Genomic DNA, 17510 nt, shown 5'->3' on the forward strand with positions numbered 1-17510 from the left:
TTTTTTTTTTTTTTTTAAATTCTGAATTATCATCATATTTATTGAACAGCTAATGTACATAGGTAGAACATTTGTAGTTTAGTCTTTATTTTGCCTACAAGAATTGTTTCTATTAAAAATGCTAGTGAAGGTCTCCTGGGTGACATCTTTTCAGCTCAGGTCATGATCTCCAGTTCATGAGATCGAGCCCTGCATCAGGCTTTCTGCTGACAGTACCGAAACTGCTTGGGATTGTCTCTCTCCCTTTCTGTCTGCCCCTCCACCGCTTATGCACACTCTCTCTCTCAAAGTAAATAAATGAACATTTATAAGTAAATAAATAAATTTTAAAAAATGCTAGTGATTCTTCTTCAAATTCCTCCAGTTTTCCACCAACTAATGGTGAATTGGTGGTGGGGAGGGTGTCTGCATTTAAACTGACAATGATAAAATAGTCTTGAGTGGATCTGTACTTATGTGACATTTATAAATGGCTTCCTCCTTGCCTACTTCCCCCACCAAAAAAGCAAGAATTGAAAAACCTGGCACAATGTGGAATAGTTGCCAAGTCCCTATGTGAGGCTTTTATTTTGCTTTTATTTTTATTTTTTTTTTCATTCCACAGATTTTTATTGTTTTTTTCTGCATTTCAAACAAAGCTTCTAATGGGCTTTGATGGTAATGATTGTTTACCGCTTGTGCTTCTTCTCAGAAGAAGGTTTGAGCCTTTGGTTTGGTTCACAGGTAGTGATGTGAGTTGGATTCCTCATCTGAGGAATGTGTTCTCTAGTGGACTTAAAAACAGCATTAAGAAAATAATTAATTTAAAGGGTAATTGCCACTTCTTTATAAATTAGGAAATATCTATTTATGTGCACAGACTCAGAAGAATTATAACATGATTCTTATCCAGTGAAGACTTGCTGTCTACTTAGTTCAGATAACATGAAACGGCAGAAACTAGAGTTGTCTGAGAATGTTGTCGTTGTGCACCCGTCTTCTAAGCTGCCCTAATCGCTCCAGCCCCTAACCCCTGATCAGCTGTCTCTCTTCACTTTGCACATCTACTGCCTGAGCCACCTCTCTTCTGACTTCATGAACTCCAATCTCCACTCTTTCCCTGGTTCCCACCCCAGATGAGCATCTTGGCAAGGTCAGGTCCAACTCTCTAAGCCCCTGTGCTGCACGGAGGGGCCCTGGAATTCACTCCAGCATCCCAAGTCAGAATTGGCCCCCACAGCTTTCCCACTGAGCTTTCTCAAGGGGTGGGGGGCTCAGTGCAGGCTGCACCCATTCCCATTCTGGGGCTCTTACCTCATTCACAAAGACCCAGTGGCTGTCCTTGGAAGCCAGGTTGGTCTCCACGGCCTGCAGAGAGAAAAAGAAAACAAACATGAGCAGAAGCAAGCCAGAAGCTGGCAGACGCACAAGATGATTGCCGAGACGGGGTTTGATAAACACTGCTCTTGGAGATTTTTTTCTTCACAAAACATGCCATCCCCTGGGGTGAGTTTTCGCTGCCTTAGCTACAAGACGCATCATTTGAACACAGATATCTGATTTCCTGCTGTTTTCCAAGCTCTCATGCACCAGCCCCCAGCAAGGTCGGAGCTCTGGTTCCTACAGGCATCACAGGGTCACCAAAGGCGAGGGCTTTCCTCTCCTCTTTCAGAAAATTACCTGCAAACGCATGTTTGAAGGGGAGCTTAGGGGGATGATTCTCATGACTGCCAGAGGCTAAAGCATCAGAAATCTGGAATGAGGGGTTTATGGCAGCCTATCCAGCTGCCCTGAATGACACCTAGAATGACAGCAGCTCACAGCTGGGGTTCTGAGCTGCCTTCAGTTCTAAACAACCCATTAAGGACCCACAGAACCAGCTCTTTCTTGCTTCTGGGCAATGACCCTACTCCCATCATTCTCTCTGACAGCACTTTGTTCTGTTTCTTTATAGCACTTGCTATTTCTGTGCTTGAATATTAGCAGCTTGTTTATTTTGTAGTATCTATCTCCTTCACCAAGCTGGGGTCTCTATGAGGACAGGAGTCACATCTGTGTGGTATCCCAGAGCCTTACACTCTAACTGGCACATCATGCTCAATATTTGAATGAATATTGCTGTGAAATCCATGAAGGGAGTAAAAGAGGGTGAAGCAGATAGGACCAAGTTCCTTATTTAGTTTCTCATATGTTTTACGGGTGCTTTTCTCCTCCTTTAACTGGAAAGCCATCAGATCGACAGGAGGGAAGGAACTGATCATTGTCAAGCACGTCCTGTAAGAACTCTCATAGTTAAGCATGCACTGACAGGCACTGCACCAGGCCATCTATAAACCTGGCACAGAACTCTCAGATTGTAGCCCTCTCTTATTTTCACTTTTTTTGTGTGTATTTTTGTGAGATAATTTTTATTACTCTTTTTTATTTGAAAAAAATACAGAAAAAATAAAAATGTTCAAAATCACCCCATAACCTTGTCCCGTTTTTTAAAATGTGCTAAGTGGGGTGCCTAGGTGGCTCAGTTGGGTCAGGCGTCCGCCTCTTGATTTCAGCTCAGGTCATGATCTCATGGTTCATGGGTTTGAGCTTCACATCAGGCTCCATGCTGGCAGCACAGAACTTGCTTAGGATTCTCTCTCTCCCTCTCTCTCTCTGCCTCTCTCCCACTCACTCTCTCTGTCTCTCAAACTCTGAAAAATTAACTTTAAAATAAACTTTAAAAGATAAAATAAAATAAAATATGCTAAATGGTGAAATATCCCCTTGATCCCTCCACATTCATCCTCCAGCGATTGTCTGAGGTGTCCCCTTCTACAAGGTTGTGGTCACATCTGCCAGTACAAATCTACGTACACATATCGGACAGATGTTTTTATTTAAATGAGATCATGAAATATGCATCAGGTTACAGTGATCACTTTTTTTTTTTTACTTATCAATATATCAAGAATATCTTTCCTTGGGGCTCCTGGGTGGCTAAGTCGGTTAAGCCTCCGACTTCGGCTCAGGTCATATCTCATGTTTGTGGGTTCGAGCCCCGCGTCAGGCTCTGTGCTGACAGCTAGCTCAGAGCCTGGAGCCTGCTTCCGGTTCTGTGTCTCCTTCTCTCTCTGCCCCTCCCCCTCTCATGCTCTGTCTCTCCCTGTATAAAAAATAAATAAAACACTTAAAAAAATTAAAAGAAAAAGAATATCTTTCCTCATCAGTACACAGACATCTGACTCATTCTCCTTAACCATGAGACACAGAGGGGTAAAGAGCCTGCCTGCACCAGCAGCCCAGCCACATGTGGGAGGTACATCATTGCACTGTCCGTGCAAGGTCTTCTGTTAAAACTCACTCACGTGAAGAACAGACACACTTATTGGCCAACACAACAAGCATGTGGAAAGAGAGCCTATGCGAGTGTCCCAGCTCTAGCATCTCAGTCCTTTACAGAAAGCTCCCACAGGACACCAATGGTGGGCACAGGGGACTTTCTGAGCCATCCGGGGGTTAAGGACACAAACTCCCTTTCTCCAGCCTAGAAGTGAGAGGGTGTCAGCCCCTGTGAAGACACATTAGGATGGGAGTCTGGACTGGGTTGGAAGAGACTGCCTCCACCACTGTCATTTGACCCCTATGGTTTCAGTTTGTTCATCTATAAGACATATGTAATGCTTGCTTCCTCTTGTCTGCCAATATCTTTGGCCCTCAATCTCAAGAAGTAGCAAACACAAAATGGCATCCACACATTTTTTCACAAAGCAGAGAAGGAAAGTGGCCACCCCCAACCTTTTGCAGCTTCCACCCTTGCTCCTTGACTCGTCCACATTCTTGGAACATGAAAATCTCCTTTAGCCACACAAGCCCTCCTCCTCATGAGCCGTGCCCCCACCAAAACTCTCCCTTCTTCAGGATAAATGAGTTATGTCTAAGAAGGCCTAGGCTGCTCCATCTCCTACCTCAGGAAGAAGGATCCCTGTGTTCTCTCTTCCTGAAAGAAAGGATCTCCAGAGATGCCAAACCCTTATGGGTCCATGTCCCAAAGACACTTTCCCCCCCATTCTACAAACTCCATAAACCAGGCCCTCTCCCCAGAAATTGTGAGTACTTAGGGGCCAGCTGCCCTCAGAGGAGCCTTAGATTCTCAGAGGAGGTAACTAAATGGGAACTTACAGACACAGGTTCCAGAAAGCTAGAATAGTGAGCCGGATCTGAAGAGATGCAGATTAACAAGGCTGCACTCGAAGTCCTGCTCTTGGTTTCCAGGAACAGTGGGCAGCTGAGGAGAAGAGACTTGGAAGCAGCACTCTGGGCCAGGGGTTGACTATAGGACTCTACCACTTAATGGAGAACACCGCAGACTGGACTCGGTGACCGAGTGGGCCAGTGAAAGTATTGGTGTCTTTAGGCACAGAAAGAATTGTCATGTGCAGGAGAGACTGGAATTGCTCTTTGTGTCCTCTCAGAGTTGATTTAGGACCAAGGTCTCCAGTAATCTGGGAGGCAGGTTTCAACACAATATAAGACAGAATTTTCCGATTTTCTAAGTAGTTCGAGATGGAACAGGAGCAGTGAGGTCTCATCGAAGAAAGCGCCTGAGTGGAAGGTGAGCAGCATGTCCCTTAAATGTATTTAAGTATCATCATGAAAGCTGACCATGGGTGAGGGGCAAGACTCCATCACACACTGACATTCTAAAGCAATGATTTTCAAGTCTGGCTACATGTAGGAATCTCCTAGGGAGCTTTTAAAAGTGCAGAGCTTGAGGGGCACCTGGGTGGCTCAGTTGGTTAAGCATCCCTACTCTTGATTTTGGCTCAGGTCATGATCTCACAGTTTGTGAGTCTGAGCCCTGCATGGGGCTCTGCACCAAGAGGAGGGCACCTGCTTGGGATTCTGTTTCCCTTGCTCTCTCCCCCTCCCCCACTTTCTCTCTCTCTCTCTCTCTCTCAAAATAAGTAAAAACCTTTAAAAATTTTTTGAAAAGACGTATTTTTTAAAAATGCAGACTTTGGGGCCCAATGCCTTGGGATCATAATTCACTGCGAATGGAGATATGCCTGAGTCCTGTGTTATTTCAGAGCTCTGCCCCTGACTCTTGGACTCTGCAGCTGGGAACACTGCTCCAGAATGTTGGGTTCTGTGAACCTGAAGGTACAGGTGCGCCTGTGCAGGAGAACAGTCCTCTGTGTACCCACAGAAGCCAGCAATGCAGAAAACCTGCCACAGCTACTGGGACCTCCCAGGGACTAGGTGGGACCCTGGCTACTCTCAGGAGTTTTCCCACCTGGTCTCAGACTCACACAGGAAAGACATTGATGGAGAGAAATTGATCAGAAAACCCCACCGGACAATTGGCCAACTTTCCTGTCCTACTTTCCTCACCAATTAAGCCCAGCTAATTTGTTAAGCCTCTTTTCCCCACACAGAGATAAACAGCACTTGGCTGTAGCCTTTTCCAGAAGCTGAGCTGGACGGTAAGAAGGAGAAGCTACTGAAGATTTAGAAAGAACACCCCCCCCCCCAGTTACTGGAGAGCCGCCAGCTCTGTGGGAAGAGCCCTAAATGTTCACAGCCCATTGAGCAGTGTCCCTCGAAGCACCACTAATTCCCCATCTAAGCACTATCCTTTCCTCTCCCTCCTCAGCCATGTCTGCGGCAGGTGCAGCTGAGTCCTCCCTTCCATGGCAGAGCCAGCAGGTAAGGGGGAGGCAGGCAGGCAGAGCATGTTCCAATCCCAGTCCTGGCACTGCTTGGCCGTGAGCTGCTGGCTGAGCTACTTCCACCTCCCTGAGTAGCAGCTCCACATACCTTTAAGGCATTCGAATGCCAACAGTGCTACCAATGCTCTGCCCACATTCCCCCTGAATCCCATGAGGGTTTTTGAGCACACTGGCTCCCTGTGTGCGTTCACGCCCAATGGCAGACACCCGTGGCTCAGGCTGCCGGAACCCTGCGCAGCACTCACAGTGCCTGGGAATTTACACCCCTACCCGAGGACAGAGAGTGTCACACATACAAATCCCAGATGCCCTGTTCCCAGATAGGGACTGCTCCAAGTGAGAGCTGCGCTGGTTCCAGAACCTCTCCACAGGACTGAGCCCAAACTGCCTCATTGCTAGCGCACCAGCTCTGGCTTCCTCCATTTCCCTGCCACGTTCCCACTCCCCTGCTGTCTGTCTTTCTTTCTTTTTTTAATTCCCCTGGGAAAACTTCTTAATAAATCACTGTCACACAATCCTCACCCCAGAGTCTGCTTATGGGAACTCAACCTGAGACACACACTCCCATCCTGGGGTTATCATGGGAATTCAATGGAATTATGTGCGAAGCTTCCAGCCCAGAGAGAAGCTCCCTATAGATCAGTGAACATCAAGGTGCTCTCCATTTCTTCCACTCAAGGGCCCAGCCTGGTCATCATTCAATGGTTTCCTGAATGTGTAGATGTGCATAGTCTCTCATCTATTCCTTCCTTCACTCAATAGACTGTGCCTGCCACACACAAGCTATTGTCCTAACTCTCCTGAATGAGCCAGGACACTCGTCCTGCCATCATGGAGCCAACAGTACCAAGACAAGCAGCAATAAACACGATGTGGCAAGTGGGATAAGCATCATCTCCTCCATGAGTCCACAGACCCTTCAAGACAGTCTTCACCTCGGCAACACTGTGAGTCTACTGCTGTGTAATACTATCAGCATCGGCAGAGAAGTGTTGAGCTGACTAGACAAATAACAGGCAGCCCTTTATTCCATGGGTGGGGAAAAGAGTGGAGCAGGCCTTCTGCCCGGCTCTAGTCACTCATCTCCAGCAAGCAGGGAGGTTGCATTCCTGCAGCTGGGATTCTCTGCGGGAGCTGAGCACCACAGCTATGGGACAACCCTCAAAATGATGCAGGGGTAGGTGATAGAGTCCTGCGCAATGGTAGGAGCTCCACTTAGACCCTGTGGGAGGCAGGAATGAGGTCTCAGTGATCCCAAGGGGTCCCTGTAATGGCACTATGCCTTGACACAACACTGGCAGCCCTGGTTAAGTTGCTGCTATGAGTCCCACAAGGCCTTGCCAAACCATCAGTGGCCGACTTCCCAGCTCTTGTGGTTCATCAGTAGATTAACCAACATAGAGCTTTAGAAGAAGAGCTGAGGAGATGGAAACTCCCAAAGGCTCATGCTGACTCTTGTTTGAGCCCCTTTTATTTTTTTTAATGTTTATTTATTTTAAGAGAGAGAGAGAGAGAGAAAGAGAAAGAGAATCACAAGGAGGCTCTGTGCTATCAGCTTGGAGCTCAATGCAAGGTTTGATCCTACAACCGCAAGGTCATGAAATCAAGAGTCAGATGCTAAACCAACTGAATACCCAGGCATCCTGAGCGCCTTTTAAACAGAAAACCCAAGGATCTTAGTGGCATGTAGCCCACAGAAAGGGCTGCGATGAACACAGGTAGCCAGTGGTGAGAAGCATGACCTATAGTGACAGAGCCAGGTGTCCACATTTGTCCTGACACCCACACACCACCTTCTTGAAAGAAAAGCACACTGTCACTGCTATGTACCTGTTAGGGAAGTGGAAGGCAGCTGTCCCTCCCACACCTGGGGAAGAGAAAGTGTCCCCTCGTCCATGAGTAGCAGCCCGTGTCTGAACCTCGGGCCAACTGCATCAATAGAGCTCTGGTATAAGTGACGCAGGACACCAACATGCCATCCTGCAGGCCCTCTTGAGGCCAGGGGACATTTGACTCATGTCCTGGCTACACAGTGACTCTGATTCCACAGTTTCCATAAAGAAGTAGATGCAGACCAACATCCCGCTCTGGGCTCCCCAAAGCTCTAGACAGAAAGCAACCCCTAGTGCTAATGGGAATGGTATACACAGGGTGACCTGTTTTGACCACACACAGGTGGAGATCAATTCTAATATCCAAGTGACTTCAAGGAAACTGAGAAGATGGCAGTTCTGAGGGGCTGGAGGAAGCAGCCTTTCACATAGGACCAAGACAGGGCCATTTCCTCGGATCAAGCACTCCGCCAGATACTTCAAGACTACATCTCCCCCACTTCACAACACACACACTTCCCTTTATGCATGTGCCCTAACAAGCCAGGCAGCATTCTCATCCCGGTCTGTGTGGTGGGGTGCCGGGCCCCAGATATGGCCTCTTAGCTCACACAGGTCCGTCAGCTAGTACTTGGCAGAGACTGGATTTGAACTCAAGTCTCCCAGTCTCCAAAGCCTGAGTTCTTTTTCTTCAGTCATGCCTGCCCCTCAACAAACCTACAGAGCTATCAGAGCAAGAACATGAGCCTTCGGGACTGGGCCTGGCCCCTGACAATGGGGACAAAAACGATCTTTTCTCTCATAACCGAGAAGATTCTGTTAGGAGTGTCAGTGCCTTCCTTCTCCAGGTTAACTTGTTCTCATAAGTCTGAGACCATCATTCCACTTGCATTTCTTAAGTCTGAGGCTGTTTCACTTTATCTTGGCCTAAAGGAATAGTAAATGGAGTGGAAAAAAACCTCCACATGGAAGTCTTCCAGCAGCAGCGCTAAGGATTTATTTCACCAAGTGCAAATGCCACCGATTATTTGTGTATGTGTTAATTGTTGGCCACTTCTCTAGGCACCCCCAACACTGAGAGCCTGAGATAATGAAAACTTGTCGACAATTAGCATCTTTTTAAAAGCCCAACTTGTAACATTTCAGAACATTCCCTCCATGGAGCGCAGAGTCTGGCATTTTCCCAAGGACAGATAGTGCGCTAACTTTAAAGACCCACTGCTGCCTTTGCAGCAACATGCTATTTAGAAACAATGCTCTCTGTGCAATGTCACCCCTCTGGAGCATGAGGGAGAGCGATGCCCCCCATCGGCAAAGAAGGGGAGTAGCTGGCTACAAGACTATGAAAGATTCAAGGAGCCCCTTTACAAGGAAATCAGCAAAGCAGCCACCATGAGGCCCAGCTTCAGAAGCTGTGCCCAGAACCAGAGAAAAACCATTAAGGGCGGCCATTGCTGAACTATTTCTGGTGACTCTGGGCTTCCCAAAGACTTGTCTCCTCATGAAAAGGGCCCAAGATGCTGGCTTGGCTACTTCTCCTGTTTACCCTAACCTTGTCTCCAGAACTTCCTGGGGCCTTGCTCTCCCTGGAAAACTGTCTTAATGTTCTCCCAAGTTGATGGCTCTTACTGTTGGCTCCATCCTTGCTCTTAGGTTCTACTGGGGAATCTTGGACCGGATGTGGGTTTCTTTTCCAGTTTCTCCTCTCAGTGTCTTCCCAGGAAATAGCCCCTCCTGACCAAGCATGAGTTATTTCCTCCCACCTTACCCATCACACTGCTAGAGCTTCCTTGAAGCTGAGGGCCCTCACCCTTGGTGGGAGCAGGAAACATGGCCACCTGAACACGCAGACTTAGCCTGTGTGCGCTGTTGGAAGGTTAGTTGCTGGAGGATGGTGGAGACAAGACAATCACACCAGGCTACACGAGGCCATCTGGGGAAAGTGTGGCAGAATTAAGTCTGTGTTGCTTCCCAACCCAACTCTGGGGGACACTAAGAGGGCCTTTGATGAGAGAAATCTGAGCCTGCTGTTGGGGAGTTCAAGCAAGGTGCTGGCTGCAAAAGGCTGGAGGGAAGGGCTGCTTGCAGACTGGGTACAATTGCTGGCACTTTCTGAACACCACCTCTACCCAGACCCTGAATTAAGCCCTCTGCACATGATATTTCTTTTTTAACTTGAAAGTGTTATATTTTTAAAAAAATTTTTATAGTTTATTGTCAAGTTGGTTTCCATAAAACACCCAGTGCTCATCCCCACAAGTGCCCTTCTCCATGCCTATTACCCCCTTTCCCCTTCTCCCTCCCTCTTCAGCCCTCAGTTTGTTTTCAGTATTCAAGAGTCTCTCATGATTTGCCTCCCTCCCTCTCCCTAAATCTTCTCTCCCCCTTCCCCTCCCCCATGGTCCTCTGTTAGGTTTCTCCTGTTACATTTATGAGTGCAAACATATGGTATCTATCCTTCTATGCCTGACTTATTTCCCTTAGCATGACACCCTCGAGGTCCACCCACGTTGCTACAAATGGCCAGATTTCATTCTTTCTCATTGCCATGTAGTATTCCATTGTATAGATAAACCACATCTTCTTGATTCATTCATCAGGTGATGGACATTTAGGCTCTTTCCACAATTTGGCTATTGTTGACAGTGCTACTATGAACATCGGGATACATGTGCCCCTATGCATCAGCACTTCTGTATCCCTTAGGTAAATCCCTAGCAGCGCTATTGCTGGGTCATAAGGGAGTTCTACTGATAATTTTTTGAGGAACCTCTACATTGTTTTCCAGAGCAGCTGCACCAGGTTACATTCCTACCAAAAGTGTAGGAGAGTGCCCATTTCTCCACATCCTCACCAGCATCTATAGTCTGCTGATTTGTTCATTTTAGCCACTCTGACTGGTGTGAGGTGATATCTCAGTGTGGTTTTGATTTGTATTTCCCTGATGATGAGTGATGCTGAGCATTGTTTCATGTGTCTGTTGGCCATCTGGATGTGCACATGATATTTTAATGAATCCTCACAAACGTCCACTGAAAGTGGCTTCTGATCTGAGAAGAGGGATGGGGAAACTTGCCCAAAGCCTCCCTGCAGGTCAGCATCACAGACACACACACTGGCCACCTCTTGGGGATGTTTCATACAAAAGCAAGAGCCAAGATGGAAGGCAATGTGGATAGTGATGAGGTCTGGATAGATAATCTGGGAGGCCACAGAGACTTCTGAAAAGTTGGGTCCCGGATTCTAGCTTCCTGCCAGTGCCACCACCATGATCCTCCAACCTCCTGGGTCACGTGGTCCTCTGGTTGTACAGGAGAAGAAGCCTCTAGTCCCTCACTGAGGGCTAAGGCCTGATCTAGATACCATACGGCCCCTTCCCAACATAGAACCTGGCAGACAATGAACTTTGAAAGATGCCCATGGAATCAATTGGATGCATTCACACTTCTGCATATTTCTCGGGTGCTGAGTATGACAAAGGTGAGGGACATCAATAGGAAGCCCCCAGGACTCCAAAGGGGTGTACTCACATACAGGTATTCTTCCCTTTGCATGGTACTGTGTTAACAGAAACCCATGCATATGGGACTGTGTCCTCATTTTGCACAATTTGGATATGCACTTGATTTTTGGTTGACACTGTTCTGTGAAAAAAGTACCGCCTGTATTTCAAAATAGCACCCCTTTCCTACACATCGGAGAGAAGGTGAAATGAAACAAAGTGAACTTGAAAGGTGGGTAAACGCAAGACATGGTGACCTTTGGAAGCTGATGGAAACATGATCACATTTTAGAGTTCTGCTATGGGGATATAATTGTTTCTTCATTTGTGCTAAGTGCTAGAACTCCTGACGCAAGCTCCCTTATATCCTGCTTGAACCACATGGCACGTTCTGGAGTCGTCTGGTCAATCAACTGGCATTTTAAAAAATAGCCCTGTAATGTAGACTGGTCAGTCAGCTGGCATTTTAAAAGATACCACTGTCACACTAAAGACAGGATACTCATTGTTAGGTTTTTTGGTTTTCTGTTTTTTGGGGTTTTGGGGGGGCTTGTTTTTTTTTTTTTTACACTGGCTTTGATCTCAGAAAAACTATTATGTTGCTATTGAAAAAAAGAGAGAGAAAGCAAGCATAATTGACTAAACACATATAAAAATCTGATAGATCTGGACAATTTCTAGTCAATCATTAGACGTCCCTGGCCTTAATCCTCACTGTTCCCCAAGTTTGAGGGAAACAGCTCTTTCAAACCGCCTTCCCACTCGGTGTGGAGGGCAGCAGTGGCAGCTCACAGACTCCGGGGATGAAGATTCATTACAGATCATTTGTGGATCCTTCAGATGAAATAGAGACAGGTTCCAGGGCTGTGCTGGAAGTGCAATTTACTTTAATAAAAAGTGAGAATATGCTACATGCGGACAATTTATGAGGAACCGTTAATATCGCAGAAAAATGAAATGGAGTCTGCTCACAGGCACGACCCGGTTAATAAGAGCAACTTGGAGAAAGTAAAGCCAGGCACCGCCGATGAGTAGCGACTGATGGATACTCGGATTTTAATAAATGGTCCATAACTTCCCTGCCATCTGGAGGGCACAGACGCCAAATAAGACCCTCCCATGTTCTACTCTCACAGACACTCAGGCTTTGTCCTGCTGGGAGGTAATGGGAGCCGACTTTTCTACTGGATCTTGTCTCACGGAGAAGAGGGGCATTCCTGCCATTGGCCGCATGGCCACGACCGCACAATTCCTTTTGAGGACGGAGAGGTGCAAGAGAACAAATCATTTCTGAGCTTATTTACGCTCGGGTTTGGCGACAACAGTCACCAGCCTCTGCAGAGGGCTGTGAACAATCTCGTGATGCGGTCCCCCAGAGGCCAGGGGACGCAGCTCTGGGGCAGCAGGTGGCTGCACTGAGCCATTTCTCATACACCCTGCTGTTCAGCTCTAGCTTCAAGTGATTTTCAGATATAAGCAAAGCAAAGTCCAAACCTGATTAAAAATGTTTTCTTCTCCCTCCCAGGAGTATTTACACGTGCATGCTGGAGCTTGAGAAGGCACTGCATCAAAAGACTGGCTCTGGGGACCCATAGCATCAGAGGCTATGAAAGGAAATGAAGGGGTAGGGACCATCTGGGGCAGAAACTCCCTCCTAGGGCCACTGTGTCACATAAAGCCCCCCGGGACCTGCCCCCCTGTGGCTGTCAGCCCCAGAGGCAGACCCACAGCAAACATCCACTGGGAGACCATCTACACTGCCTGGGTTGCTCAATTAAAGCATCAGCATTCAAGGTTAATACCATGACCCCTTCAAATCCTGCCAGGCAAGCGGCTTCTGCACACAGATCTAATTCCTTTTCTCAACCTAAATTGTTTTTAAAAGATGGAAGCGTTTGAATTCTTTTTAAGGCAATAAAGTTGAAAGTAGCAATTCTTTACCAAGCTGATAAGAACTGCTGGGTGTAATTTGTATTCTTTTTTATGAGCCTGACTTTTTGGAGAATGGAATAGAAAGAAAAATATCTTCTTTTCAGTTCTGGAGACAAGAGCTGCTTCTTCCTCAGGGTGCCGGGGAGGAGTTCTCTGGCTCGGGAATTGTCAGGAAACAAGTCCCTGATTTGTGACATGGGAAAGGCAGGGAGGTGCCCTGCACTGGAGAGGGGGAATAAAGCTCACCCAGGCATTCTGGCCCCACGGGAAATGATTCTAAGAGGTCATGGGTGGGGCTGTGAGGTCCTGGCAGCTAGGAAGAGAGGATATTGTAAATTCACTGAAGAGAAAAAGGGGAGGATCTATTTTCTTTAGAATCCACAATATAAACTATTCTAAAACCTTTGAGACAGCTTCTCTCCAAGTACAAAGCCTCTGTGCAGTTGGGTCCCAGACCTAGGCATGGCCAGGAACCTAATTTTTGCCCAAATCATCTGGGTCCAACAATAAAGACATGTAACTCTTGGGGTCCACCTGGGTAGCTCAGTCAGTTGAGCGTCTGACTTCGGCTTGGGTTATGATCCTGTGGTTAGTGAATTTGAGCCCTGTTTGTTTATTTTTGAGAGAGACAGAGAGAGAATCAGAGACAGAGTGTGAGCAGAGGAGAGGCAGAGAGAGAAAGAGACACAGAATCTGAAGCAGGCTCTAGGCTCTGAGTTGTCAGCACAGAGCAGAACCTGGCGTAGGGCTTGAACTCACGGACCGCAAGATCATAACCTGAGCCAAAGTCAGACACTTAACCAATTAAGCCACCCAGATGCCCCCAAAATTTTTAATAAAGCCATGTAACTCTATATTCAGCTGCTACAAGGGGTAGACACAGAAGCCAAATACACTAAACATTGTCCTCAGGGGGATGTGGCCCACCTACCCCACCCTCAACCCCCATGGCTAGCACAAAGCACTTGGAAAGGCCCTAACCTTTGAATTAGGCATTTCTTGAAGAGAAATCTCTGAGCACAGGGCTTCCGGGCTCAGTATCTCGAGTAGAAAAAGCAGTGAGAAAACTCACCATAACTGCCCCCTATCCTTGCTTTAGAACCGAAGATCTGAGCACCACATTGGTTCCATCTAATCTGATAATCTTGGTGACAAGCATGAGAGTCAGAGGCAATTCTACCTGATCCCCAGGGCAACTCTAAACCCTGAACTCTCCAAATACTCCTATCCATATGCACACATATACAAACACACATATACACAAACAATTCCATTTCATACACCTTATAAGGGGAAATGGGGCACAAATAAAAAGGTAGATCAATGAATCAATAGACACAAAATGCCCGGGGTAGGCATGATGGCATCTCTCTCAAATTCCTACCTCAGATTTGCACTGGTCTTTCTTCCTTTCATGACCAGATTTTCCACATAGCCTCCAAGGTGCTTATTCCAAAATGTAAATTCTCTCTCTATATATATATCAGCACTATTTCTTGCAACAAGTCCTGAAAGGTGACCAGTTATGACCTCCCTTTGAAAGAAGAAGATGAAGCTTACAAACTAATAAATGTCCAAATAGCCAGATCTTTGGGCTCACAGACAGGAAGAGCATCATCTCTGCCCAGATTGGAGAATTCAGGAGTACAGCTCAAATAATGATAGCATGAGACAGCCTGTCAAAACGTCTGGAGTAGTTGTCTGTCCCACCAGACACCAAGGACAGGGAGATGCATGATGGTCAGCCCCTCCTCTCCAGTCATTCAGTGTAGGCTTGATAATTCTTGACTCTGTGCTCCCTAGTACAAGGTTGGCTATAGCTCAAGGGAAGGGCTAAGTGTCCACTAGTGGTGGTCCAGCAGTTCAGGGCTCAGGGGGAGGACAGCTGGCACAAGCCAAGAGGCCTCAGGCTAAAAATGGACCCAGCCCCTATAAGCTTCCTGAGGAATCTGCCTTATCTAGAGAAATAGCAAAGCATCAGGGAGGCCTGGAGGAGAAAAAGAGGCTTCTTGGACTCATCCACTTTGGGGAATCATGGGATTAAAAAGTCAAAGAAGCAGGTGTCAACCTCAAGAAAATCCAGGAGCAGGTGTGAGAGTAAATAGTAGGGTCCACTCATCCATTTAACAACCATGTACCTGGGCTCCTACGAGGTGCCAGGTGCTATTAGCAATCTGGAAAAGGAAGTAAGGAAGTTTGGGCCCTTATCTTTGAGTGAAACCAACCCACTTAAGAGAGACAGACCCATCCAGAGAGAAAATTCTACTAGATAAAAGGAGAAATTGCAATGATCAGGGAATATTCAGTAAATGAGGAGCCAGACACCAACTTCCCCTGGAGAGAAGAAGCCCCTGTGCTGGGAGTAGGCAGCAGCGGGGCAGTAGGCTATCCCAGTCTAAGTAGACAGCATGTGTAAGCCTGGAGGTGAGAGAGGCCATTCGTTTAGGGAATGGCGGCTGAGTCGCATCTTGTGAATAAAGATTTGATTCTGAAGTTATTAGGGGAGCCAAAAATCAATTATAATCAAAATTAGCCAGGAAGACTTCTTAGCTCATGGATAAAGTGTAGTGCAGAAAATATAATTTGTGTAAAGAATTCTGGATCTGTTCCTCTCACCTTTATTAATCAATGTTTCTTTATAGCCCTCAATTAGAACTTCATTTTCATCCCTGAGTGTATTGACTAAACTATCAGCCACTGGCCCAGCCCTTGAATGCCATGCTCCCCTATCCTGTCCTGTCACACTGCTGTTCTGGCCAGTCAATCGGATGAGACAGCTTTGGAACCTCTTCTCACCCTGTAAGTGAAGATGGGAGATCTGCATTCCAGAGAGGTCAGATGGGCCATGTGGAGAAGCCTTGGAGACCATGCACACATTCTTTCTACCACATTATCTCACTGTGTCATGCTTTACTGTGCCCATTGCCTATTGATGAGGCCAGTGTGGAATTGTCTGGCCTATGTACCCATCAGCAAGAGTTAAATCTACACATGAAGCATTCCCACCATAGGTTGCTCTGTGGCTCAGAATCAAATGTGGAAGGACCAGTGTGGCACGAGGCCTGAGCTCTGACCTGAAATACTACCAGGTCCCACATGGCAGGGTTGACACAGTGGAGCCTGGCTTTTACTCTGTAAATTGAGAGCCCCAGATTTTGTCCCATGGAAGAGAAGAGCCTTAGGAGTTCCCAGAGTCCTCCTATTTAAAAAGGAAAGGAAAATCTATGCTCAGAAAGTATAAGATATACTGTACTCGGAAGAAACACAAAGGACACTAACAGAAATGTCCTTGTAATGTTACGGGCTACATTGTGGCCCCTCCAGATTCATATGTTGAAGTCCCAATCCCCAGTCCCTCAGAACATAGCTGTACTTGGAGATAAGGTATTTAAAGTAGTGATTAAGGTAAAATGAGGCCATTAGGGCGGGCCTACTCCAGTATAACTGGTGCTCTTATAAGAAGAGTAAGAGATCCCAGGGATATATGCTCACAGAGACAAGGCCATGTGAGGACACAGTGAAGATGACAGCAATCTACAAAGCAGGAAGGGAAGCCTCAAAAGAAACCAACCCACCACACACACTTAGAGTTCTGGCCTCCAGAACTGTAAGACAATATATTTCTGTGGTTTAAGCGCCCTGTCTTGGTACTTTGTTATGGCAGTCCTAGCACACTGATGCCAGAAGTTCCCCTGAAAACAAACTGTGATCAGAAAGCTTGAGATACAATGCATTTGTATCCCTACTTTGAAGAAACACAAAGCACAGTAACAGAAAAGTCCTCATATCACAGAAAATCATAGAGCTTGACTGAATCCCATGTTTATCAAACCTATCTCTCCCAGAATACTAGTTTCTTTGTTCAAGGAACACACAGGTATTTCACAGGATACTAAGGTTGCAACAGAACGGGGAGGGATAAATGGTATTCCAGGCCTCAGCAGGGGTGGGAGGGGGCATAGGACTTTCCGATGGGATGTGTATGGTCGATGTGGATTCTAGATGTGCCAGACTGGCCACAGGGAAGAGAAGTTCACAAGCATGTGAAGTATAGGGAAATCTGTTGGTAAGCAGTCCCAGTAGTCCAGAAAACTGGAGGTGAGGGCAAGAACAGAGTGAGGTCACCAGGCTGGAGAGAAAGGGAATGAAGTGTAAAATGTTTTAAAAGGAAAACATTGACAAGATATGGTCATCAGTTGGAAATTGAGTGAGGTGTGAAGGACAAAAAGAAATCTGAAACGACACTAGATGCAATCGCATAAAAACAGAAGGTGGATCAGGCTCAGTGAGGAAGATGAATTCAGGCATAACCTCCTGGACAGCAGGAAGTCAGAGAGGCAAGTCCTAAAAGTTTGGGAGAGATCAGTGATCATGGGAGTGAAGAGAGATCAGTCAAGGGCTTACCTCAGGCAAAAGGTGAAGGTACACAGGACAAGGCAGATGACATAGCATCGTTAGCCTAGAGTCCCCATATTCTAGTGTAGGAACTGGCAGTGGCTAGTTTGATCTACAGACACATTCAAGTGGCTAGAGTTATAATACCAGTGACCTTTGGAG

The 17510-nt window shown here is 46.6% G+C and overlaps 1 protein-coding gene across 1 annotated transcript in view; it reads right to left on the bottom strand.

Moving 5' to 3' along the window:
* The window catches only part of GRID1 (glutamate ionotropic receptor delta type subunit 1), a 693764-nt gene that overhangs the window by 256796 nt on the left and 419458 nt on the right, over positions 1–17510 (bottom strand). Inside the window, exon 5 of the mRNA XM_029919939.1 lies at positions 1294–1347. Within this exon, the coding sequence (XP_029775799.1) occupies positions 1294–1347 (54 nt within the window). The remainder of the gene's footprint in view (positions 1–1293; positions 1348–17510) is intronic.

This window comes from Suricata suricatta, chromosome 2 (genome assembly GCF_006229205.1).
Source record: "Suricata suricatta isolate VVHF042 chromosome 2, meerkat_22Aug2017_6uvM2_HiC, whole genome shotgun sequence".
Classification (NCBI taxonomy): domain Eukaryota; kingdom Metazoa; phylum Chordata; class Mammalia; order Carnivora; family Herpestidae; genus Suricata; species Suricata suricatta.